At 41.7% G+C, this 27,730-nt stretch overlaps 1 protein-coding gene across 1 annotated transcript in view; it reads right to left on the bottom strand.

Moving 5' to 3' along the window:
- The window catches only part of CDH13 (cadherin 13), a 793,102-nt gene that overhangs the window by 197,578 nt on the left and 567,794 nt on the right, over positions 1 to 27,730 (bottom strand). The window contains exon 7 of the mRNA XM_061594241.1: positions 2,125 to 2,303. Coding sequence (XP_061450225.1) covers positions 2,125 to 2,303 — 179 coding nt within the window. The remainder of the gene's footprint in view (positions 1 to 2,124; positions 2,304 to 27,730) is intronic.

Here is a 27,730-nt window from a genome sequence, read left to right as displayed (position 1 = left end):
CATATTGGGTACTTTTGAACTAGTGTGATTTTTGAAAGCCCCTACATAGACTGGGTTTGGGCAGACTTCAGGTTCACAGAATCCACTTTGCATTGCACTAGGTCCACCAACCGGAACTATGGGGAAAAAGTGGCTCATATGGGGGATGCAGCCAGATACAAACTTTATTTATTTATTTGTTTATTAAATTTATATACCACCCTTCATCAAGAAAACCTTCTTCATCACCTGAAAGATCATCTTACCCCTTATATACCCAGTTGATCACTGCCCTCTGCAGGTGAGGGCCTCCTGCAGATACCACCTTATCAGGAAGTCTGTTCATCACAATATAGGAAGTGGACCTTTAGTGCTGTGGCACTGACACTTTGGAATTCCTCTCCTTAAATATCAGACAGACACCACCTCTGTTATCTTTTTGGCACTTACCGAAGACCTTCCTCTTTCAACACCCTTTTAAGTGGAGACCTTATCCCAGTCTGTGTCTGTGCTAGAATTGCTTTATAAGATTTGTTTTAAATAATAATAATAATAAGAGATGTTGTTTTGTTTTAAATTTGTTTTAAAGTATTTTGTTTTTAAGATGTTTAGAGTGCTTTTAGTGTTTTTGTTTGCTGCCCTGGGCTCTGGGAGGAGAGGTGGGATATAAATTTAATAAATAAACAAATAAATAAATAATAAAGAGACCCCAAGATGGTTTGCAGCATAGAAAATAACAAACAAGATATTCCAATACTTAATATCTATTCCACACATAAATGAAAGCAATTATAATCATCAGAAATATATAATAAAATACAAAATCTTAGATACATCTGTAAAACATCTGTAAAACAAAAATGATGACTCATGGTGGTTCCAGTTATTTACTGTTTATTTCCAGTTATTTCCAATTCATGACATGATGAATTGCTTATGCAAATATAAATCTGCAGCTGCCTTACTGCACATCAGAAATTCTAAGAGTTCCTTAATTCATTCATTTATTTAATAAGACTTGCATCCAGCTTTCTGTTTCTAAAGAGATACCCAAGATGGCTCACAAGACAAAGTTAAAAACAAAAAGCAACAACAGTCAATCAGCAATTGCAAAACATACTAACATTTGAAACTTATAGCTTAAGAAAAAGAGGGATAGCATCTAAGACTTCAGAAAATAACGGATTAGAAAGATATCAACAGTTCATCACGTAACATGTTGGTTAAATGATAACAAGATCTTCACAAGGTAGTGAAAAGCTATCAAGGAAGGAGCAAGGTGGGATTCCACAGGTAGAGCTTCACAGCCTAAGCTCATTACTGAGCAGGTCCTCTCCCACACCCCAACCAACTGCTTTATGTCTCTGATGTTGGGAGATGGAGGAGAGCTTCTTTTGTTTGGGGGTCATATCCAATGTTATTTCTACTCTGAGTAAACGCAGTAAATTAATGGGTATGATTAACTTAGGTCCATCAATTTCAATGGGTCTACTCTGAGCAGAAGTTAATTGGACATAGCCCATTGCTGTTTTTAAAAATGGGAGTCAGGAATACTCACTGAGTCTCCCAGTGATCTGTGAGTAGACAATGATTTGCCCTTCAGGTAGTTCAACCGTATAGACATTATCCTGCCCCATGTTTTGCAGAAGTATTCCAAAGAAAATGTTCAGATAACACATCAGTGAATAGCTGACTGCACAGGTGGGGGAATTATTTAAGCCAAGGGCCACATTCCCTTGTGAGAGACCATCGAGGGCCACATGCCAATGGGTGGAGTCACAGGCGGAAATGGACAGATCAATGGATGCAACTCATATCTTTGCACTACATTACTACTACACATACAAGTCTCCAACCTCCATTCCGGCAAACAAGAGGCATGATCACACTTCAACAATATATTCCAACAAAGTAAAATCACTGAAGGAGGGCATGGAGGAGGACTGGTGAGAGGTGTGGCTTGGGGAACATCCTGAGGGACAGATTGAGACCCCTGGAGGGCCACATTTGGCCCCCAGGCCTAGGTCCCCCTGCCTCAGCCTTCTATACTCCAGAACAGATGACAAAGATAGAAGAAAATAACAAGTACACCACCTTTGTGTGTATTGCATATATCTATCAACAACGGACAAACTTGCAACTTACTTCGCGGTCCAGCAAGACTGGCGACACAACTGTGACAATGTCTCCTTTCTCTGGGTCGATATAGAACATGTTTGGTGATGGCTTGTCCGGAGTCTGCTTAAGGATATTATACCTCAGCAGAGCATTGTCTGTAGCTGGGTCATCAGCATCAAAGGCAGTCACACGCATCACAGTGCTTCCTGAAAATAACAACAATATGAAAAATATTATATTTGGGAAGAAACAATGAAGATAGCATGAACATAAGAAGAAGCCTTCTGGGTCGGGCCAAAGGCTCACCTAGTCAAGCATCCTGTTCTCACAGTGGCCAGCCAGACACCTATGGGAAGCCCACAAGCAGGACTTGAGTACAACAGCACTCTCCCCAGTTGTGATTCCCCAAAAACTAATATTCAACAGCAAAGGTAAAGCATAGCCATTGTAGCTAGTGGCCACTGACAACCTTATCCTCCATGAAACAACTTAGGACTCACATCCAGCTCTCCATGTTTAGGAATCTAATGTGCTTTAAAAATAATAATCTAGTCCTCAAGATTCAAGCAACCCAATGGTGTTGCATCTGAAATCTCAAAGATGAAAGGATTTTCAATTTTATTATAGTTTTACACTTGATATGTCACTATGCATGGCTATTGGTTGATTTGATTATTTTCTGGATCCCCAAATCTATTCATAAACAATTGAATGCACTTTCCCCTGGCATGTACAAACAATGAAATAATTGCACGTGTGAATACCTCAAAGAGCCACTTAAAAGAAACCCAAGGGTTATCTAGTCTGTGATCACATCATTGTCATCCAGGGACTCCAGAGATGAACGGCAGAACACTTTGTCCTCTGCATCAGCCAGGAGGCCAAGGACAGTAGAAGATTTCACCCCTTGCCTCCCAGGAAGACCATCACAGCAAGGGGGAGACCAGCCTGCCTCAATCCGTCAACACTAGAGAAGGAACAGCCACATGGAGCTTGCTTTACCCCTTCTTGGCAGAAACAACTTCATAACTAAGAAACTGTGCCCATGGTTGCTTTTTAACCTCCTCCCTTCCAATCTCTTTTCCTTTCATGCCATGTCTTTTAGATCCCAAGCCTGAGAGCAGGAACCATCTTATTACTGGATTGCAATTTTATTGAATTGTTGCTGGGAACTGCAGGTTGGGAGAGAGAGCCGTTACATTCAGGTCCTGCTTCTGGGCATCTCATTAAGGCATCTGGTTGGCCACTGTGAGAACAGGATGCTGGACTAGATGGGCCGTTGGCCTGATCCAGCAGAGCTTGTCATATGTTCTTATGATCATGATAATGACATGGGCCCTACCTACCAAAGAGAACAGCTTCCCTCCATATGCCACATCACAATCTCCACAGCTAACTGAGGGGTGTGTTCTAAGTATCCCATCTATGCAACAAATCATCTATGCAACAAATCAACAAAGACACTTTATTGATGGTTACCACCTTCAAAGTATGGTTAATGGACATAACAGCCAAAGTTCTCCAATGGACAACGTTATCCTCAGTCAACCAGACAACGCTGCATACACAATGAAAAGGATTTAATGAATTTTCTATACCAACCTCATTAGGCATATTCTTCAGCAGCCTAAAGTATCCCCTTGCTGTGAGCAAGTTGTAATTAAAGGAAGGCAAGGGATTATTAACCCTGAAGGTCTAAGGCCACTCCTTCCTCTCCAAATCTAGCATTCCAATTTGCACAAGCTGGCTCTCTACTCACTTGCCATTTCAGTCCCTTGAACTCCTAATTTCTCTCTTCTTCATGAACAGCAAAACTCCTGAAACTAAGTTCTCACTAGAGATCTGCAGAGACACCTTTCATGGGCATCTTTGCACCACTCTGAAAGGTTCATTGAATAAAGTCCCTTCCTTCCATATACCCAAGTGGGAATGAGAAGATTTCCCTCCATTTTCTTCCGTTATTGTTCTAGTGACTTTGATCTGTGTTGTACCCCCTTTCCTCCTGGATACTTGCTTAATATTTATTTATTCATTGTATTCATATCCCATTTTTTCCTCCAAGGAGCTCAAGATGGTGTACAAACATGGTTCTCCCAATTTCATCCACACAACAATCCTGTGAGGTAGGTGTGCTGAACCCTGTGATTTCCCAAATGTGGGAAACTCCACTGCATAATTTGATTTGAACCCTGGCCTCCCAGGTCCCAGTCCATCACTCTAACCATTACACTGCACTGGCTGTCAACTAGGGGGAAAACAGTTCTGAAATAGGAGCACACAGAGTTTGCACCAGCTTTCACTTCCTTCAGTTCATCTGCATCTTTCCCTTCTCTTTATACGTGCAAAGACTGCAAAATAAAAACAAAAACAAAAACTTCCACTTCCCATGCAACTCCATCGGAGAGTGATGGAACATCATCAAGTTGCATAGCTCCCAGAGAGACTTACTCTATCTCACTAAAAGGCTGATCTATTAGGGCAAATGAGGCACTGTTCCACCAACTTCAGTCTACGCTCAGCCAGTCTCGATCCATGTGCCTTCTTACTTACAACCAGCCCAGACAGTCAGCTTCTTCTGTCTAAGTCTCAGGGTTGCCCTCAAAGAACTCAGCAAAAAGGAAGTGGGGACAAAACTAGAATTAATTGGCTCTGCCTGTCATTGGCTTGACTGCACCTGCCATTGTCTCTGGTTCCACCTACTGTTGGCATCATGCTTTACACCCTGCCAGTCCCAATGGACAACAGTCACCACTGTTCTTTCTGTTCTAAGCATGCACCACTACATTACCCACACCAGCTTGTAAGCAGCTGGAAGATTTTTTTTCTAAACTATTTATCTATATCTATATTATTATTATATCCCACCCTTCCTCCCAGTAAGAGCCCAGGAGGCAAACAAAAACACTAAAAACACTCTAAAACATTATAAAAACAGACTAAAATATATTTTAAAAACTTAACATTTTTAAAAGTAAAATATAAAGGAAAATAAATACTACGGAGAAGACTCAATCCGAGTGAAAGGAGGTGAGTCACCTACTGAGCTACTGAGAAGACTCTTCGCAGTAGCTAACACACAGCCTCCTCTTTCATGCTGATTGGCTGCTAGGGACATCTGTTGTCGTGGAGTGTGAACATGTGAGATGTCAAGGAGAGCAAGGGAGATGAGCGAAAGTGGAAAAGGGGGTGTGGCTGTGAGGGTGTGTGGTGTGACTATCATGAAGGGGGCCTGCACTTCTGAATTTGCCGCTACACTACTGCATCAGGGCAAGCAGCCATTGACAGTCTCATCCTCCATGAATTTGTCTAATCCTCCTTTAGAGCCTACCATGTAGGTGGCCATCATTACTACCTCTTGTGGAAGCGGATTCCAGGACCAGAAGTTCAGGATTCCACAGCAGCAACAAAGATGCCCAACAAACCACCACAGCAAAGGCAAAGTATGGCAAGCTCATGTGGGAGACTCCCTCCCATTATGGGGATGGTGTGCTTGCAGATGCACATTCATCCAAGGCTGGTGAGTCTGTTCCCATTGATCAAGCTGGCAACAGGTTCTCTGTGAGAAGAGAATGTCTTGCACCTGCTCATCCTCCACCTCCTGTTCAGCCACACACACACGACCGATCAAAGTCCTCTCTACTTCCCAGTGAGTCTCTCTCCTCCACAGGAGAGGTGGAGGGGAGAGTCAGCCAGCCTGCTTCTCCTTCCCTAACAGCTAGAGTGAAAGCAACAGAAAATCCTCCCTGATTCAGCTCTGTCCTTTGTTCTCCCCTCCTTCTTATTCCAGGGCCAGATCCTTTCAGAACCACAGGTTCCATGACAGATCCCACCCCTTTCCAAAGGTGAGACTGGGTGTTGCTTTTTGTTAGGGAGCCAAATGACCGCACCCCCCGCCACTGTCCTCAAAGACAACTCAGAAATTTCAACTGGTCCAAAATGCAATGGCCAGATTGCTGGCTGGTTTTGCTTTCAAAGCTCCAGTAACCCCAGTTCAAAAACAGTTGCATAGCTTGCCCATTCATTTCCAGGCCCCATTTTATTTTCTCACTCTAGCATTTAAAGTCCTTAATGACTTAGGCTCCAAATATCTGACCCTCTCGGGTGTTAAGATCAGCAGAGGGGACCTTCTTGGTAGATCCACCATCTTCAGAGGTTCAAGGGATGGTGGCCTGGGAGAAGGCATTCTCTGTGGCAGCCCCTAAGTTGTGGAATACCTTCCCCACAGGGATGCGTTTGATATCTTTGCTGCACAGTTTTCAGCAATTGCTGAAGAAGCACCTCTTTACCCTGGCCTTTGACACTCACGGTGTATGTTTTCAGAACCCACCCTATTGCTGTGATTGTAATTTTTTAAAATTGTTTTTAGCATTGGATTTTAAACTGTTGTAACCCACCCTAAGGACCTGTTGCCATATGGACTGACAGTTGAATCTTACTTCAGCACTGGTGATGGGACAGTGTCCCCCCCGCACTTGGCAACAACCTAGCTTAGCTTAGCAGGATGTGGAGCACACAAGTTTGTTCTCCAATTCCACAAACATCCCCCCACCCATCCTAAGGACAGACATTTTTCTACTAATACTAACACATTCACTTTTGTTGTCTTCGTCCTTCTTCACTACTCCTGCAATGAGATTTTTCTTTTTAAAAAGAAAAAAAAAACCCTGGATTTCTTAAAAAAGGAAATAACATGAAGATCATTCGGTTTTGGTCTGTGCTCATGTAGCTGGGTTCGTATTTCAAAAGGATCTATAGCTTTCAGTTCATCCAAATGATTTAAACTGAAGATGCACACCTCCCTTGCATTGCTCCATCATAAAGTTTTATTCTTCATAAAAGATTCATTTCCCAAGACTCATAAACCAACTATTTCTAATTTGGTGTCATTTTATAAATGCTTCCATTCTGTGCATCAATCAAATGCAGCTGGGTTCCAAGCCACCAAATAACAGCTTGCAAAATTATTGTGTTAAAACAATATGTGTGTGTGTGTGTGTGTGCGTGCGCATGTACATATAACCAAAATGAGGAACAAGTTAACTGATATTACAATCAGCAGAACCTTCGTAGTTCTGACAAATATTTGCAACTAAGTCTCTTGTGCTCACAGTGAACATGGACACAGAGCCCTTTTCCAAGCACCTTAGCTTTTATATATATATAACTTAAGGCTAAGGATGGTGGAGAATTTCAATTCAGTTCACATTTAATGCTGAATCAATCAAATCCACACCTTCCAAAACAATAGGAGAGCTGAAACGCAGCCAGCCTTCAAGATTCACATGTGTCCGATTTTTTGAGATGCAGTTCTCCAACCATAAAATGAATATATTAGTGAACAATAGATACAAAAATATATTTAATTAGGAGAAATTGCTTGCAAAAAACTTATGTTGCTCAAAACTGCATACAAAATGTGTTTGTTGGGAGAAATTCACAGTAAAATGTTCAACAATTTTCATGAGGCTTTTTTTTTTTAATCAAATTGCTTCAGAAATGTGAAGAACTGAATTTAAGATTGGGAAAATGAAAAACGTAGAGAACTGAAAATTGACAGATCCTTCTGTCCCTACTTAAGGCTAGACATGTGATTCACTAATAGGCAAAAAACCCTTGTGGTTTAAGAATATACCTATAGCCAACAGATACTTCTATCACACTAAGTAAAGAGTGAGCACAGGTTAGGAGGGAAAAGATTGGTCTTTGATGCATATGGCATTGAAAGTCTAAATTAGTATTTGATTCACTAATAGGCAAAAAAAAAGTTGTGGTTTAAGAATGCACCTATAGCCAACAGATATTTCTATCAAACTGTAAAAAGCAGGAAAATTGGGCTGCTATAGTGAATGCACCAGGGGAACAGGAGACCTGACCTCCTCTCTGGGATATTGTACTGCCCTACAAATTTGTCAAAATGCAAACACAATTTGGGTTGGTCTTTCACAGTCCAATCCACTTGCTGTGTAGCTTGGAAGAATTTGGTAACATGTGTCTCTGAGCATATGGGGAGTAGTAGCAACACCTGCAATCAGCCCAAATAACAAAAACAAGACATGTGCTGTACTGATCTTGTTTAATTAATTAATTAATTTATTTATTAATTAAACTTATATACCGCCCGACTAGCAATAGCTCTCTGGGCAGTGAACATCAAAAAATACAATAAAATTACACAATCTCATAAAACAAAGTATATAAAAACTGTACAAACTGAAATCAGATTACAACAATTTAAAATTAAATTAACTTAAATTAAAATGCCTCAGAGAAGAGGAAGGTTTTAACTTGGCGCCGAAAAGATAATAGTGTCGGCGCCAAGCACACCTCCTCGGGGAGACTATTCCATAGTTCAGGGGCCACCACTGAGAAGGCCCTAGATCTTGTCACCACCCTCTGGGCCTCCCTATGGGTTGGGACCCGGAGGAGGACCTTCGTAGTAGACCGTAGTGAACGGGCGGGTTCATATCGGGAGAGGCGTTCCGACAGATATCGTGGTCCCGCGCCGTATAAGGCTTTATAGGTTAGTACCAACACTTTGAATCTTGCCCGGAAGCATATGGGAAGCCAGTGCAGGCGAGCCAGAACAGGTGTTATATGCTCAGACCGCTTGGTTCTTGTTAGCAGTCTGGCCGCCACATTTTGCACTAGCTGTAGCTTCTGAACCGTCTTCAAAGGTAGCCCTACGTAAAGCTCATTGCAGTAGTCCAGACGCGAGGTTACCAGAGCATGTACCACTGATGTGAGGTCTTCCTTACTCAGATAGGGACGTAGTTGGGCTACCAACCGAAGTTGGTAGAACGCATTCCGGGCCACCGAGGCTACATGAGCCTCCAGTGAGAGGGAAGAGTCTAAAACGACTCCCAGACTATGAACCTGCTCCTTTAGGGGGCGTGTAACCCCATCCAGGACAGGGTATATATCCAGCATCTGATCAGAGAAACCATCCACCAACACCATCTCAGTCTTATCAGGATTGAGTCTCAGTTTGTTAGTTCTCATCCAGTCCATTGTCGCGGCCAGTCAACGGTTCAGCACATCGACCGCCTCACCTGAAGAAGATGTAAAGGAGAAGTAGAGCTGTGTGTCATCAGCGTACTGATGACAACGCACTCCAAAACTACTGATGACCACACCTAGTGGCTTCATATAGATGTTAAAAAGCATGGGAGACAAAACTGAACCCTGCGGGACCCCACATTGGAGAACCCACGGTGTCGAGCAATGTTCCCCAAGCACTATCTTCTGGAGACGACCCGCTAAGTAGGAGCAGAACCACTGCCAAGCAATGCCTCCGAGTCCCAACTCCACAAGCCTCTCCAGAAGGATACCATGGTGGATGGTATCAAAAGCCGCTGAGAGATCAAGGAGAATCAGCACAATTACACTCCCTCTGTCTCTCTCCCGACATAGGTCATCAAACAGGGCGACCAAGGCCGTCTCAGTGCCAAAACCAGGCCTGAAACCCGATTGAAATGGAAGCAATGAAGGAAACAATGTTAAGACAGTTGATAGAGTTCAGATAGTCACTTTAAATATATTTGATTTACTTCGCAATTTTAGTGACATTTCCTATAGTAAATTATTTTCTTTGGCTTCTGCTTCTGTGAATATGTAAATTACAGCAACACTTTGCATAATTTACTCCTGTGCAATCATGCTTAGGATAGATGAAACTGACCTGGGGGAGGGGCAGGGAGGAGGGGGCAGGGGCAGGGAAGGTTAGGGAGGAAGGTGGATGGAGATGAGAAGGGGTGGGGGGGGAGGAGATTGGGTGGGTGAGCACTGGGCATAGGGAAAGCCCCTTTCCTTTCCAAAGGGAAAACATTGTTAACAGCATCATTATTTTGCAGGGTTTTCCCCACCTTTTTATTCTACAGCAGACACGTGTAGTCTCCCACCCAAATTTAAACCAAAGCTGTCCCTGTCCACACCCACACCAACCATTTATTCCACTTTAAACAGTCATGGCTTCCCCCAAGGAATCCTGGGAAGTGTAGTTTGTGAAGAGTTCTGAGAGTTGTTAGGAGACACCCTATTCCCCTCACAGCTACAATCACTAGAAGAGGGGCTGACTGTTAAACCCCTTGGGACACTGGAGCTCTGTCAGGGGAATAGGAGTCTCCTAACAAATCTGGCTGTGGATGTGGTCCCCTGATTAGCCAAGCCAAACAGCTGTTAGTCTGGCTTGTAGAACACTGACAGTTGGTTCTTACTGAGCATGCCTGCACTATCATAGACTCCAATGTTAAATTTCCTAAATTAATTGAAGATAAGCCATGCATTTTTTTTCACTTTTAAACTGCTGAAGGTGAAAGTCAGAATATAGGGCAAGGTCAGTAAAAGAATTACAGGTACTCTGTGAACATGACTCATTTTAAATTAATTTCAACAAATTATGAGACCATTGACAGAAAAACATCCAACTGGGTTTTGGATTTCCCCCCCTCTCACTTTATACTTTGAACTCTCTATTCTCTCTTGGTCTTGATTAGGCATAAGCAGAAGACAGCAGCAGAAGACAGATCAAAGCCAACTGATGGACTGATAGCGAATTTGGCAGATGTACCATGTAAAGAAGTGCTAATGAACGCATGGAAGCTGGGGTAAGGCCTGGTGATGTGCTCCCATCCTCCCATGTGTTTAGTATCCAATTTGGCCTTGTGAACAGGGTATTGCAATTGTCGCCTTTTCCTTTTTGAGGAGGGTTTGTGGGGGGAGGGAAGCAAACTGGAGTAGTCTGAGAATTATGAAAAGCATGCCTAATTTATTGTGATCGAAATAAATCAACTTTTGGAAAAGTGCAATAGCGAAAGGAAGACGGCTAGCTGCGACACTCACCATAACTAATTACATGTTTGACTGTCAATTTGTACTTCAAAGAAAAGCAAGCCCCAGGGAAGCAAAAACAAATATAAGAAGAACTATCTATTATGTCTCCAATCAAGTACAGTTGAATTGCAGCCATAAATATTAACTTATGGCTGTTATTAAACTTGGAGGTCTTGCTCAATAGAAGGGCATTTAGCAGGAATTAATGAGTTCAGTCTCTTAGCATATCTGAGCGTTTTGCAGGGCCAAAAATTCCCTAACCTTGGGAACTCTGTTTTGTCTAATGCATATTTACATGGCTGTCTAATATAAGGCAGTTTTAAAATTCAAGTCGCCCTTTCAGGATTCATCACAGTCAACATTTCACTTGACCAATATGGAGAGGTCAAGGGAGCTCTAATGGAGACTTCATATTCACAGCCCAATCAGGACAGCCAGTGTGGTGTAGTGGTTAGAGAGTCAGACTGGGACCTGGGAGACCAGAATTCAAATCCCCGCTTGGCCATGAAACTCACTGAGTGACCTTGGGCCAGCCACTGTATCTCAGCCTAATCTACCTCACAGGGTTGTTGTCAGGATAAAATTGGGAGGGGGAGAACCACGTTTGTATGTCACCTTGAGCTCCTTGGGGCAAAGATGGGAAATGAATGTAGCAGCAGCGGCAGCAGCAGCAGCAGTAGTAGTAAATGTTTGATCCCATGCGTTCACCCATACCATATGTCTCTCTCACCCCATTTATCCTCAAATTCACATTTTAGTAGTATTAAAATATGAACTTCTGAATTTTTTATTTGTCCCCTTTTAAAACATTCATTTTTTAAAGTATTTTATCTCAAAATATTAATTTTTAAAACACATTAGCATTTTCTTTTCTTTTTAAAGTCCAGAACTGTGTCACAACATTTGGAAGAGTGTGAATGCAAAAGGATAACTAAGGCTACAGCCACACCATACATTTAAAGCAATATCATACCACTTTAAACAGGCATGGCTTCCCTCAAAGCATATCGGGAACTGTCGTTTGTGAGGGGTGCTGGCAGTTGTCAGGAGACCCCATATTCCCCTCACAGAACCACAGTTCCCAGAATGGTTTAACAATCAATCCTTCTTTCCAGGGAACTCTGGGACTGGTAGCTCTGGGAAGGGAATAGGGGTCTCTATAACAACTCTATGCATCCTTAACAAACGACAGCTCCCAGGATGCTTTGGGGGAAGCCATCATAGTGCTTTAACTGTAATGTGCAGATGTGGCCTAAGTTCCAGTCCACACATTGGTCCAGGAAAGGTAGGTTTCCTATTAGCTACGTATTATTTACAGGGCTAAGTTCAAGGTTCTAGTTCTGGTGTATAAAGCCCTATACAACTTTGGACCAGGATACCTGAAAGACCGTCTTATCCCTTATATACCCAGTCAATCACTGCACTCTGCACGTGAGGACCTCCTGCAGATACCATCTTATCAGGAGGTCCGTTCTGCACAACATAGGAAGTGGACCTTTAGTGTAGTGGCACCTACCCTTTGGAATTCCTTCCCCTTAAATATTAGACAGGTGCTATCTCTGTTATCTTTTTGGAATCTACTGAAGACCTTCCTCTTTCAACGAGCCTTGTAAGTAAAGACCTAATCCCAGTCTGCGGCTGTGTTGGAATTGCTTTTTAGTATATATTTTAAGAGTTCTTTTAAAACATGTTTTTAAAGCTTTTTTTTAATATCTTTTTAATGGTTGTTTTTAAATATGTTTTTTATGATGTTTTAAAATGTTTTTAGTGCTTTTGTTTGCCGCCCTGGGCTCCTACTGTGAGAAAGGGCGGGATATAAATCAAATAAATAAATAAATAGTTTGCATTGGTCTGACCTGATATAAGACAGCTTTGTATGTGTAGAAAGATAGATAAACACATATCCCATATTCTACAATTGAAGGGCACTGTTGCAGTGAGGGCAAAGTCAGGGTAGCAACTTTGACACTAGATGGCTGGGTTTGTCTTGACTGGTTGCAAGGGACAGCAGGACCGCCTCCTCCATGGGTCCATGCAATGGACACATTCTCACAGTCAAGGCTGCACAGGAGGAAGCTGAGAGGAACTACCTCATCAACCTCTGTCAGCCTCCACCAGCCTGCCTTCTTCCTTACAAGAAGTCCGAGAGGTGGCTCCAGCTGCCAGCTTCCTCTTCCATAGGCTCAATATTGCCCCTTGTAGAACTCGGTAGAAAGAAGGATGGGGACAAAAATAGACTTACTTGGCCCTGCTTGTTATTGGCTCTGGCTCTGTTGGGCTCCCTGCCTTCTACTCTACCATTCCCAATGGGCACTAGCCACCATGCACAGAGGTGAGCTGGGCATTGGGTCAGGGAGTCAGAACTGGGGGATGCATAGAATTGCACCACAGCCAGGAGGAAGGCTGTGCCCATTTATAGGTGTTATACTCGTGAATCAGTAAAGACTGCAAGCAAGGACAGTGGAACAAGCATGCAAACTCTGTCCCCATTGCTATCCCTGTTGTGTTCCATGAACTGGAGGGCAATCATCTACAGAAGGAAGCCTGCTTTACTTGTGTAGACTCTCCATGCAATGGGAAATCAGGGGCTCTGCATGATTAGAAAGTCAGGGTTCTACATGGCACAAATAGATCCCCACTGCAAACAGTCACCCTCCAACTCTTGGCGATCAATGGGGAGGGTAGAAATAGCTGTCAGTCAGGAAGATGTTCCACAATGTGGTTCTGCTAGCTCACCCACATGGGACAGCCCCACAGAGGAGCAAGAGTTTCGAGTTCTAAGCTCGGGGATCTCCTAATCTTATACGGATGTTATTTCTAGGCATAATCTATCACAGTGGTTCCCAAAATTTTTCACCACAGACCACTTGAAAATTGCCAAGGGTCTTGGCAGACCACATAATGATTTTTCTACCTGTTGTAGCAATTATACTAAACTGGACAGCCACCTATCCGGTATGCTTTGCTTTGCATTCCTACATTGACCAGAGGGTTGGACCCGATGGCCTTATAGGCCCCTTTCAACTCTACTACTATCTACAGTTCCATGAGTTGTCATGTGCTGTGCTAGCTCCTGCATGATTTTAAATTGTATTTTTATAGACATGCCACGAACCACCTGAACAGAGCTCATGGGCCACCAGCGGACCACGAACCACCGTTTGGGAACCCCTCTTTTATTATAGGCCTGTTACACCATGTCTGTTTTGTAGGATTCTTTTTTCCATGTGTAGTTAAACAGGAGGAACTGACTTTGGGTGTGCTGAACCTTTTTGATGTAAAATAACCTCTCTGCCACTGCCCCCTTCCTTTTTAAAAAATGTTAGAAGCTTGATCGTAACTGGGTGAAATTTAAAACACCAGTGAAGCATGGGAGTGGGGGAGAGGGAGCTCCTAAAACCTCCAGTATGACAGCAATCAGTCAGAAATGACTTATAAAGGCAAGGCAACAGTAGTAAGTGGGAATTACTTTTCCATTCAATGCTTTCATAAAGCATGAGCCAAGTGGAGATTTATGGCCAGGTCAAACTTTAGCAATTCCAGTCCTTAACCTCTCCCTCTCCCACTCCCCATACCTCACTCCAAGGAACTTTATAGGTATTTGGTTAGCAGAAATTATTCATGGGCTAAGGTTACTTGGAAATGAGTTATGTCCACTCTAGTTCCTAGAAATACACTGTGTAGCTGAATGACAGCATATGTTAAACAGTGTTCATTAAGAGTATGGTGCTCCTGAAGGGACTGTGAAATATGAAGCATCCTGGGATAAGGACGTGAAGGTGCATTGTTGGGAAGGAACCATTTCCGATACTGATGCCTTGCATTTGAGGCAGAATCAAACTACTAAATTCAAAGATACCTGGAGACAGCAAGTGAGGAACAGAAGACATTGTGTTCCATTCAACTAAATCTTACTCAGACCTAGACCTTGAAATTAATCTACGTTAGCCATGTCTCTGAGGTTAATTGGATTGGCTGAGTAGGACTAGCACTGAATACCATGAGTTATATTTTACTTCCTTCCTAAAAAAGGTGCAGGGAGCCATTTCCATCCAGCTGACTGGATCCTTAGGTCCCCATTCTCTACAATGCTTAGGAAAATGTAGGTGCTTCCTAAGCACTCAGTATTCATATTAAAACTACTCCTGGTAAAAAATACTTGAAATGCTAAGTCATGCTTTTAGAAAAAAACAATAGAACTCTGGGACAGGAATTCCAGAAATCAGGGTTGTGGCTTGCCCTGTATAGTTCTGTATCTTTTCTACCATTATACCACTATGACACTATGACTTGGGAGTGCATCACCAGTTGCATTAGAGTAGCTGGAGAGGTGTGTGTAATGGGGCTAAGCACATATGAGCAAGGAGAACATTGATGGGGACTATAGCCCTGTGCAGAGAGTTAAAATGTGGGGCTACTGAGTGCATGAAGGAGGAGGAGGAGGAGGAGGAGGAGGACATTCATTGTCTCTGTTCTGAGTGCAGGATCTGAGTACAATATTCTCCCCCACCTGTGATTCCCAGCAACTGGCATTCAGGGGCATTTCTGGGTGCTGTTCAATGCTAGTTCTACTCGAAGTAGACTCACTGAAGTTAATAGACATGGCTAACTTAGGTTAATTGATTCTAGTGGGTCTACTCTGCCAACAGTGGAGGTAGAACATAGCCATCATGGCTAATAGCCTTTGATACCCTTATCCTCCATGAATCGGTCTAATCCTTTTTTAAAGCCGTTCAAGTGGACATCTTGTGGTAGTGAGTTCCATCATTTAACAATGTTCTGTGTGAAGAAGTTCTTTCCAGCATTCAGCTTCATTGAATGGTCCTATTATTTAGAGGATGAAACACGTCTCCCGAAAAACTTCCTTTGTGAGCAGAAAAGTTCCAGGTTCAATCTAGGGCTTTCTCACTTAAAAGAATCTCTGAGAAAGTGGAGAGGGCTGTAGATTAGAGAAGACAATACTGGTCTAGATGGTATAATGGAACCCATGACCTAGGGAGATGGTGGGCTCTCTAGCACTGGAGGCATTCAAAGGCAGCTGGACAACCCCTGTCGGGTATGCTTTAATTTGGATTCTTGCATTGAGCAGGGGGGTGGATTTGATGGCCTTATAGGCCCCTTCCAACTCTACTATTTTATGATTTTATGACTTCTCATTTAGGGGATGTGTGATAGCTCAGTGGTAGAAGACATGCTTTCACACAGAAAGTCCAATTGTAGGTAGGCCTGGACAGAGCAGCTGATTCCCATGCCATGTCAGTATTGCATATGTTCAGTCATGAATCTATTCCATCCAGTTTTCTGTGAATTTTGGAAAAAAAACTGGGGGAAGGGGAACTCATTTAAATTGTATGCAGTTTTGGCTAAAATGTTTTTATGCATTCTCCTCCTAAAATCCACATGTGTATACATGTTTTCATAATAAAAACCACACATTTGTGTATGCATTTGAAAAAACAAAAAGACAAAAATGTTTTTCAGCATTTGATGAAATGTGCCATCCTATCCATGTATTAGCTTGGGAGCTGCAAGTTCTATCCTTCATTATAAGAACTTTGGTTAGGGGGCTGAGAAAACCCTCGGAGAGGGTTTAAGCCTCCCATGTCCTTTACCACCTGAACAAGATGAGCAGGTAGAATCTGTCCCACATCTAGATCAGGGGTTCCCAAACTGTGGTCTGTAGACTTCATTCAGGTGCTCCATGGTGTGTCTGCATTAGATATTCATATTGATTTTTAATTGCATTTTTATCGCTTCTTTTATTTCTCACAATGTGTTTTCTTCTATTACAATTTGAATTCTATGGAATGGAATAAAACAAGCAATAAAGCTTTCAGACATAGGGCTTATTGCATTAGTTTTAACAGATTAAAATGGTAGCACTTCTTTCCCGATTTCTAAAATTCCTTACACTGCAGTACCTGTTGTGTTAAGGAACAGTAGCTTTTTCAGCCAATATACCAGGGCACAAATGTCTTTTACATGGCTGCAATGAACAATGGCTTGTTTTTGTCCCTTGTCCATTATACACATGTGCACTGTAGTTCCCCACTGTGTAGAAGGTCTACAATCTCATCCTGTCACCATGCAACCTCTCTCCATTTAGCATCTGACTTTTTTTCTTTTAATTATATAGACACGGGGGTGGGTGGGAAATGCTGCTACTACCAGTGCTTATGCCAGAATACTGGTACAATTTTTGTCAAACAAACAAACCTGTGGACCTAAAGGGCGGGAGCACACTGCATGCTGGGATGTCTGTCACATGAGTGGCTGCAGCTAGTGAAAAACTCCCATGATTTTCTGGGTTCTCAAGCTTGCAAAGGGATTGTTTCTGATATTATTCATCACAAAAAATAGCACTGAACTTGCACTATATTCCACACGAACTAGCTTGTACCTCATGTGAAAGATCAATCATAATGCACAAATTACCAGGTAAGAAATTGTCAGAATAACAGAATAAAGTGCAGTGTCAAAGCAGCCTAAAAATCATACCGCATTTTTAGCACAGTGCATTACAATTGCTATAACAGACGGACAAATCATTAAGTGGTCTCCCAAGACCATCAGCAATTTTTAAGTGGTCTATGGGAAAGCAAGTTGGGGAATCACTGATCTAGATGATGATCTCTCACCCATCTCTGCCTGGTCTCAACACTTCACGCATCAGCTTTCAATCCAAGCCATTTTTATTGTCGCGCTATTCCATCATAGATGTGCACTTATTCCTGGATTTGCTGTACCAGTTTTCTCGCTTCCCACAAAGCAAGCAGGATTGCTTGCCATAATTCAAATTTGATTTCAGACGTTTACAGGCTGTTTAAATGCAGATGCAAACTTTATCGTCCAGAACGGCTAAACACAGAGCTTACGAAAAGATATAAATCCTGCTAGGCTTTTGTCTTATCCTTCTTTCCATATCTAAATGTCGGTGGGGGGCTGCTCCCCTCCATGCTAGCTCTTTTCTGCCATCTCTCTTATTTTCTTCTTGCATATTCCCCATTTGTCTAAATATGGTGTAGAAGTTAGAGAGTCAGGCTAGGACTAGGGATGAAGGAGAAATCCATTCAGTCTCCTTCTTTGCAATGGACTGGCCCAAATTAATGGTCCTGAACTTGCTTGAGGATTGGAGCATAGCTCCCGACTGGATCATGCACTTCTACAGATGTTGCAATGCACTTTTGATGCACAGAAAGTGAGGACAAAATACATATTTTACCATTTTAAAAATGCATAAAAGGTGTTGTGTTGTATAAAGAATGTGCCAAAAAGCATTGGGGAAAGATGTATTTAGGGGAAATGCATACTGTAAAACAGTGGAGGCTGGTCTACTATGGTAAATGGTAAATGGGGCACTGCTCCATCAACCTCAGTGTACTCTCAGCCAGCCCCAACCTGTCCGCCTTCTCACTTACAACTAGTCAAGAAAGTGGCAGCTCTGTCCTCCTTAGTCTCAGTGTTGTCCTTACACAACTCATCAAGGAGGAAGACAGAGACAAAACCAGAATTGGCTTTGGCTATCATTGTCTGTGGGTGTACCTGCCATTGGATCTGGCTCCACCTACTGTTGGCCCCCTGCCTTACACCTCACCAGTCCCAAATTTGGACACCACTCACAACAGTGATAATGCATACAATTTAAATGCAGACTTCTCATGCATTCTTTCAAAAATATTTGCACCGAACAGGATGCAATGGACTTATGAATGAGTGCCAGTAAAAGTGAAATGGGATGGGCTTAAGCTAATTGGTCTATCCTCACCTAGGACTGGGGAGATGTATGTTAAAATCGCCACTTGGGCATTAACTGAATTGGGTGAGCTTGAACTAGACATCATCTCAGCATAATCTGCTCCACAGGGTTGTTGTGAGGATAAGAAAAGGAGAGCAGCAGACCATGTAAGATGCCCAGAGGTAAACCTTCCTTGTACAAAGCAGGGGAAGAGGGGTGACACATAAATGTAATAACAACAACCACCATAATAATAATAATAAAGTTTGAGGATGACTTGCCTTTACAGTAAGCTGCAATCCAGAGTTGTCTACACCTCTGGATTGCAGTTTACTAGAAAGCCAAAGACATTTTCACAATTCTGGGACACATTTCAGCCTGGTATTCAAGGATGGTGAAGGGTGTGGCTTGTGGGTAGGGATAATGGAGAAATTCAATTTAGTTTCTGTCCTGGCCAACCCCTTTCAATTCAGACTTAGACTCACTGGTGTGCTTTTCTCCATTATGTTTAATGTGAAACCTAAGTTTAGAGTGTTTCATAGAACAGCTTACAGAACACACAGATCTCTGTGACCCTACACAGCATAGCTAAGATGGCTACTCAAGCTAAGATGTTGTTGCAGCAATTAGACACTCCCCTTGAGACCACTTAAGAATACTTGGGGTGGACTCGCTACTTGAGCAGGAAAGGTCTCTTGGATTGGGACTGGGCAAGCAAACAGGCACTCCTTTGCAGCGGCCCCTCTCTTCTTGTGCCTGTGTAGTCAATGATGCGTCCTTGGATTGGTGGTGGAGTCAGCTCAGCCAAGTCTTCCCCAACCTCAACCTCAGGCTGTGCCTCCAACTCCTCGCTTCCTGGAGATGGCACTGGAGGTGGCTCAGGCAGATAGGAGGAGTTGGGAGGCACAACCCTTTTTTGTCTGGCTCTGACTCTTCTTTCACCTCTGGCACCTTGGGAGAGGGGCTGTCACAGGAAAAGCTACTGAAGCTACTGAATCATGGTCTTCTCTTTCTGTTGATGACTTGGCCCCTCCCCTGGATCCCATTTCTCCTCCTCCCTCTGATCACTTTGCCACTTTTCAGGGAGGTCCGTGATAGTTTCCATTTAAAGTGAGTCTATCTAATTCTCACTTTCCGAAACGACATGAGAACCAAAATACAGCCACCCTTCAAAATTTGCACTTATCCAAATTTTGCAATGCTGTTCTCCAACCAAGCAATGTTTGCAAAACTGTCTGTATTTGGGGAAAGTGTGCATAAACATGAATGTAATAGTGAAAACAGCATAAAATGCATTATATTAGGATAAATTACTAGCAACAAATGTGTACCTTAGTCAAAAGTACATGCAAAATGTGTTCATTACAAGAAATTTGCACTAAAATGCTGAAGAACTTTCATAAGGTTTTTTTTTAAAAATATGCAGATCCTTGCAGCAGTGTAGAGAACTGAATTTAAGATTAGAAAAATGAGAAATGGAGAGACAGGGCTATCAATGGCTACTAGCCATGATAGCTGTGCTCTGCCACCCTAGTCAGAGGCAGCATGCTTCTGAAAACCAGTTGCCGGAAGCCTCAGGAGGGGAGAGTGTTCTTGCACTCAGGTCCTGCTTGCGGGCTTCCCCCAGGCACCTGGTTGGCCATTGTGAGAACAGGATGCTGGACTAGATGGGCCACTGGCCTGATCCAGCAGGCTCTTCTTATGTTCTTATGTTCTTAACCAACACTGGCAGGTCCTGTTCCTACTTGGGGGTAAGCAGTGTGGCCTGTGGAGGGAGCATGTTGTAGAAGAATTCTGAGGGCCAGATAGGGAGGATTTGGAGGCCACAATCTGTCTCCAGGCCTGTGGTCCCCTACCCATGATCTAGTCCAACATTCATGCAGGGCCTGAAGGCAATAGCCCTCTCCTGTTGTTGCAACCCATCAAATAATATTCACTAGGATACCAATTCAGAACATGGACTTTATCCAGCATATATTTTGGAAAGTTTGTGATGCACTTGGACACCTCTTAAGATATATTAACCACATTTTGCGTGATGGTCCCTGAGACTGAGGAGCAGGTTTTCATCTATGATTGGATACAGCTGGATGCCATTTTGAATCAAGATGGTAGACTGAACTTGTCGACACTACACTGATTTTAACCACTGATTTAAAAAATGCATTGATTTGAGTGTTTCTTAGAATTCCCCAACAATTCTGAGTATGAGGCTGCTATCGACTAATATTTGCTAATACCATACTCATTCTCCAAGTATAGCCTTGTAGAAAGCCAAAATGGGACAACCCATGGAGGCCTCAGCTCAGGAGAACCCCTAAGTTTGTAAAAATGCAACTTCAACCCAAGAAAACTCCCCCTGCATATAAAACAAAATGAAAATCAACCCAGCCATTTTCCGATTTGCTGTGGTCTGAACCTATCCAGCATGAGCCAGGGGTAAGGGGAAGCTCCCCTGTGAATAGTTTCTGCACAACTGTGGCTATGAGTGAAGTGAGGCTTCAATTTTTTTTAAAAAAGCAACAACCTGAAGCAGCACCTCCATATACTAAAGGAATCTCTGTTGCCTTCTGGCAAGAATCACTCTGACCTAAGTGTCATATTTTCCCTTTGTGAAAGAAAGTCATAATCCAGGTTTCTAAAACATGAGGTCATCAGCAATGTCTTTAATTCCTGGCTCATAAATTCCTTGCAGAGAGAGACTACTCATCCTCTGTGCGACAATATTATTTATCATTATCCATTTCCAACTGGACATAGTGCATTACATGTGGGGGCGGCTGATGAGCAGATGAACTCTTAAATATTCCATGACTTCATCTTTTTTTGTGCTCTGCAGATCCTCTTTTGATTGGCATGCTTAATTGGCTGCGTGCTAATCCTCTGTTATTAAGTGCAGCATCAAAGCAAAGGATGGCCTCTCACCATGCAGTGGCTCATATTCCATCTCCAGGTTTGCGTCTGATCTGATGCTTACAGAGGGGCAAATCAAGGGATGCATTCATATGAATTATATCGTGCAACACAGGATTGTACCAACTCACCAAATCCTGAAAGGAGGTGTTGTCCTTCTAAGCTTGTTCATATGCGACATTGAACAGAGGCCATACACAAGTATTTGTGTGAAGGGGTGTACACTTGTGGGCCGGTACAGCTCAGCTATCATGTACACAGGCACACAAACTGTACACTTACTGAATGTGTGTTATGCATATGCAGACTAATTCAGTCTTCGTTGCTGCATGTGCCAGTGTGTGTATTCACCTAAGAAGTAGGCTTTTACCCTGTATTTAAATCACTGAGATGTAAAAATTAGTAAAATAAGAAAAAAGCTACTTTATTTATAGAAATACATAGTAGATAGTAAAGGCGTACCTAGTTCTAACTAACTAAGTTGGAGGCGCAATGCCCATACTTGGGGATTGCCCTAATGGTTCAGGAGAGAGAAGAAAGACAGAACTCTATAGCCTTATAGACCCCTTCCAACTCCACTATTCTATGATTCTATGAACTCTGACTGGCAATAGCTCTCTAGGGCAGGCGTGGGGAATCCTTTTCAGCCGGAGGAAATCATGTCCTCCCGGGCAACTTTCTAGGGCCCTATGCCAGTGGGGAGTAGGGATGAGGGAGGAATTTGATTCTGTTTGCAAATCTATCAAATTTGCATTTTCTGAAACAACATGAGAACCAAAACAAGTGATTCTTTGAAATTCACACTTATCTGAATTCTGCAATGCAATTCTCCAAGCAACCAATGTTTACAAAAATGCATATATTCGGGAAAAGTGTGCATAAAACGTAAAAATGCATTATATTACAGGAAACTGCAAAGAAGTGTACATTAGTCAAAACTGCATTCAATATGTGTTTGTTAGGAGAAATTCTGCATTAAAATGCTGAAGAATGTTCATTTTAAAAAAATGTACATTGTTGCAGAAATGTGGAGTAGTGAACTTAGGATTGGAAAGATGAGAACCAGATAAAATCAAAATTGATAGATTTTTCCAACCCTTTCAAAATTGTGTTGTTCCACAGTGCCATGGGCTACAACAAATTGTGTGTTTGTTTTTAATCCCTATTTATAAATTGGCTCCATTTGTGTTTGTTTTGAACTCTCTCTCTCTCTCTCTCTCTCTCTCTCTCTCTTTCTCTTTCTCTCTCTCTCTCTCTCTGTGTATGTGTGTGTGTGTGTGTATGTGTGAATGCAGATTATATTTTATTGGTCCTGTTTTTAAACTTTGTTAGTGGGCTCTGAGGTCCCATTGTTGGGACATAAAGATGGAGTGAATAAATACCTTAAAAAAACAGCTAAGGGGTGGATCCAGAGTTTGCTCCTACCAATGGTAGCATCCACTCAGGACACTTCCACTGGTGGAAAGGGTTGAGACCATTTTTTTCACCAAATTTCTGGTCCTTCAGAAGTCTCCCCCCCATTCAACCAGTGCTAGATCATAGATTCCTCTGTTGGATAAAAAGCCTTCTCCAGCTGTAAGGAGCCCTTTTGTGTGCAAAGTCTGGATCCAACCCCAAGTTAGATTGGAGGGATCATAGTCTTGCCCTGCCCCTGAATCCACATTCTAATGGGAAGCTCTGAATAGAGCCGACAGATCCCTGTAGGTTCTGTCAGCTTCTGATGAAGATGCAGAAGTTAGGTGCTCATGGGTTGCATCCAACTATGTTCTACTCATAGTAGACCCATTGAAATTAATGGGCATGGCTAACTTAGTAGAACATAGTTGGATACAACCCCATGTCTCACATATTACAATTTTCTGGCATTTCTTAGTCAGTGCACTATATGATTGCAATTTATCATTTCATCCAAATATTGATTTCAGAGTCAACTCCTGTTAATTTAATCCACTGAAGATCTCAAAATCCAAGTGCAACCAATAACTAGGACCTGTCGTGACTCTTTTATATGGGTGAAGTATTATATACTTGCTTATTGATTCCCCCCAAAATAATCCTCTCCAAATTAATACAAATGATTAAAAACAACATGTTGCCCTTTTCATGGTTTCCCCTTTACAACACTGTTTTTTTTTATACATATAGGCAATCCCATTACAGGTGATTAACATGCATTTTTCTTCTTCTTCCTTTCCCTTCAATGACTGGACAATTTCATATGTGAATGATGGCTGTTGAGTGACCCTTCAGCAGTCTTTCCAATTTTCTTACTGCCATTTTACATGTTTATGCAAATCTTTGGTGATGCCAGTTATGATGGGAGTACATTAGGCTGCAATCCTAACCCTATTTACCTGGGAGTAAGCCCCACTTAATTCAATAAGACTTACTTCTGATGAGACTGTGTGAGGATTGTCCTATTAGTCAATGAGAGAACTTCAAGGTAAGGCAAATAGAAAGAGGATTTTGTTTAACATTAAATCTGAGTGGATCATTCTCCTCCATGCATAGGTGGGTGATAAGTGTTTTCAGGAAGGCTGAAATGTCCCATGACCACTAGCACCCATTCCCCTGTTTCTCTGGCATTTGCTGACCCATCCTTGCAAAAAAGTGACTCCAGCCAACCAAAGATCACATCGTGAGCATGGTAACATCATGTTGCTATGTAGCCAATCAGATGTTCCTATTTCATGCCATTGTGAAGTTAATTCACAGTGATTACTATGCTTCTAGGGACAGCTTTTCCATCACTCTGAATGACCTCTTTTCCCAGCACCTGGGGGGGGGGGGAAGAGAGAATTGAAGTAGAGAAAGGCTTTTTCAAAAACCTTTGTGAAAAAAAATGATCTTCCTTTTAACTGCATCCTCTTTTATGTCAACCCACTTTTTACTCTTTTAAGGGTCTCAGCGCTGTGTTAATTTCCTCTCCCCAGCCATATTTTATCCTCACAATAGCGTTGTGAGGCAGGCTACAGCCAAGAGATAGCAACTCATCCAAAATTATTCATAAACCTCATGATTTAGGCTGCAATCCAAACCCCACATGCATGGGATTAAGCCTGATTGAATTCAATAGGACTTCTGAGGAGTTATGGTTAGGACTGTGCCTTAAGTGGGGGTTTGAATCAACCAATTACAATGGTTAACTAAAAGCCCCTCTGCGCTATAGATTGAAAGTGGTATGATACCACTTTAAAACTCATATCTTCTCCCAAAGAATCCTGGGAAGTGTAATTTGTTAAGGGGGCTGAGAGTTGTTAGGAGGTCTCTTATTCCCCTCATAGAGCTACAATTCTCAGAGTGGTTTAACAGTTGATCCCTATTTCCAACGAGCTACGCGGAAGGCACATCAAGCAAATCCTCATCGTGACCATCTTCCATCTGGAAACCTATGTCCTCACTGTGGAAGGCTGTGTGGATCCAGAACTGGCCTCCACAGTCACTTACGGACCCACCGTTAAATATCTTGTCTTGGAAGACAATCTTACTCGGCCACGAGTGATTGCCAATGAATGAATGATTTCCAGAGAACTCTGGGAATTGTAGTTCTAAGAGGGGGATATGGGGGTCTCCTAACAAATCTCAGTATCCTTAACAAACTACAGTTTCCAGAATTCTTTGAGGGAAGCTATGACTGTTTTAGGTGGTATGATACTGCTTTAAATGTATAATGCAGATAGGACCAAAGGGAGCAGGAGGCTATGACTAAATGCTGTAGGATATTGTTCTCCTTCTATCCTTTGGCTCAAAGAAGGTGGACCGATGCCTCCTTGGATCTCTGTTTATTTGTTATTTATTTATTTAGGTAGTTATTAAATTTATATCCTGCCTTTCCTTCCATAATGAGCTCAGGGTGGCAAACAAAAACACTAAAAGCACTTTAAAATATCTTAAAAACAAAATAGTTTAAAACATATTAAAATAAAACATATTTAAAATATATTAAAACAAAATATATTTTAAAACATTTTTTAAAGCTTTAAAAACATTAAAAAGGCAGTTCCAACAAAGATGGGCTTGTTGAAAGAGCAAGGTCTTCAGTAGGCATCAAAAAGATAACAGAGATGGTGCCTGTCTAATATTTAAGGAGAGCGAATTCCAAAGGGTAGGTGCCACTACACTATAAGGTCCATATGATATCTCCAGGAACTTTATCTTATATTTTACCCCCACCCCCAGCTGCTAAACAGGCATAATGGAAGGCCTGCAGTCTTTTCCTAAGGATAGGAGAGAAATTTGATTCAATTTGCACTTAAAGGCAAACCTACCTAATTTGCACTTTGTAAAACAATCTGCAAATCAAAATACAGCCATCCTTCAAAATTTACACTTCCCTGAATTTTGCAGAGTCCTTCTCCAGCCAAAAATGTATAGACATACCAGACTAAAATGTGCATAAAATGCATAGTGAAAATGACATACAGAAATGCCATATATTAAAGGACATTATGCTTTTTATACACAATTATACACAAAAATATGTAGATAAATTCATACTAAAATGCTGACGAATATTCATGAGGACTTTTTTATAAAAGGAAACAAGCCTGCAAGCTGATGTGGAAATGTTGAGAATTGACCTTAAGACTGGAAAAATGTGAAAATGAGAGAAACTGAAATTCACATATTCCCCTGCCCTATCACCTCCACCTGTTCTGAAAGTCTGCATTCTTGAGAGATGTAGGGTGGTCTGTCAATCAGGAGAACACTATGCCTTAATGGAGCTTTTATACATGCCACAGAACCTTCTGGTGAGAAAGCTGATGGCCATATAGTAATGTTCCTTCTAGCTACTAATGTGTTGAGCTACTTTGAGAACTTAAACCCTGAATTTGCAACTATATGTTTGGTTCCACAAGGACTCAGATGGTTCTGTGACAATAACCCTTCAATACATCAGCTTACATTCGCATGCACAACACATATTTTATGCTTCTCCTGAACCACATATGTTGCAATGGGGGGGTGTCAGTTACACAATCATTCACTTTAATCTCCAACATTTTGGGTTTTTCTTCTTTTTAAAATCAATTATTATTATTATTATTGTTATATAAATAAGCATCCCCTTTTCTCCACAGGACTCACTGAAGCACGCATCATTTTTCATCATCAATTTTATCCTCACAACATCCCCACAAGGAAGGTTGGGCTCAGTTGGACATTAGTCCAAGTTTACGCACTGGAATTTAAGAATGGGGAGTCCAACACTCTGACCACTACAGCTCGCTGGCTTTCAATGCTTCAGTAGATCAAAGACAGCCATACAAAATACTCTCATCTGTTTTCATAAGATATTTCATATTACATAATCAAATCCATAACCAAATAAAGGGATTTCTTCACCCACAAAATCGTCAAGAGTGATTTCAAATAAAGCATGAAAGGGAAGAGATCTTTTGCTTTGGACATTTTTTGGTTTAGAGAATTATTAGTTTCTTTCTCCCCCAACTTATTTAATAAAAAAATTTTTTTTGAAGCCTTACTGTCTGTGAATTTGAACGGTAAGTCTTCAGATTAGTTAGGTAAACAGGTGAAAGTCAATGCACAAGAATACTTTTAAGACAACTACTCTTTTTTTCTGAAGACATTTGCAATTATCTTCAGAATTACAGGAGATTGCATTTATAATTTTTTCTCCTCATAGATTCTATAGCTCAAGAGGAGACAGAGAATATAATTATCCTGCAAACTCTCCTCTTACTACCTATAAGACTTTTTTTGGCAGGGGAGGGGAAGGATGAGTATATAATAAATAACTTCTTGACTTTGATAGACTTTTAAAGATTATTATTTTACGTCTGTTTATCCACCAAGAAATGCCAATGACAGTTTGTGATCTAATAGTAAAGCACATGATTTATATCTATGGATTATGTGTCAGGTTTGAAAAATTATGGTTTAAATCTTTCAGCCCATGGAAAGCCAACTAGGACACTTTCTAGATATATGACTCAAAGTCAAATGAAGTTATTCATACTTTTTTATCATGCTTCTATTATACTTTCAAAATTATCCGAATTTATCCCAGGATTTTTGAGTTCTGAATCACCTGATAAATGCAATTCATGCATTAGGAATCCTCATTGTTCTGTGATGTAACACACACACACACATTTTGTACACAGTTTGTTGCACTTTTTAGTCCCTTCATTT

The sequence above is a fragment of the Rhineura floridana genome, chromosome 13 (genome assembly GCF_030035675.1).
Source record: "Rhineura floridana isolate rRhiFlo1 chromosome 13, rRhiFlo1.hap2, whole genome shotgun sequence".
Classification (NCBI taxonomy): Eukaryota; Metazoa; Chordata; class Lepidosauria; order Squamata; family Rhineuridae; genus Rhineura; species Rhineura floridana.
Note: the sequence above shows the minus strand (reverse complement) of the source record. Positions and strands in the feature narration are given on the sequence as shown.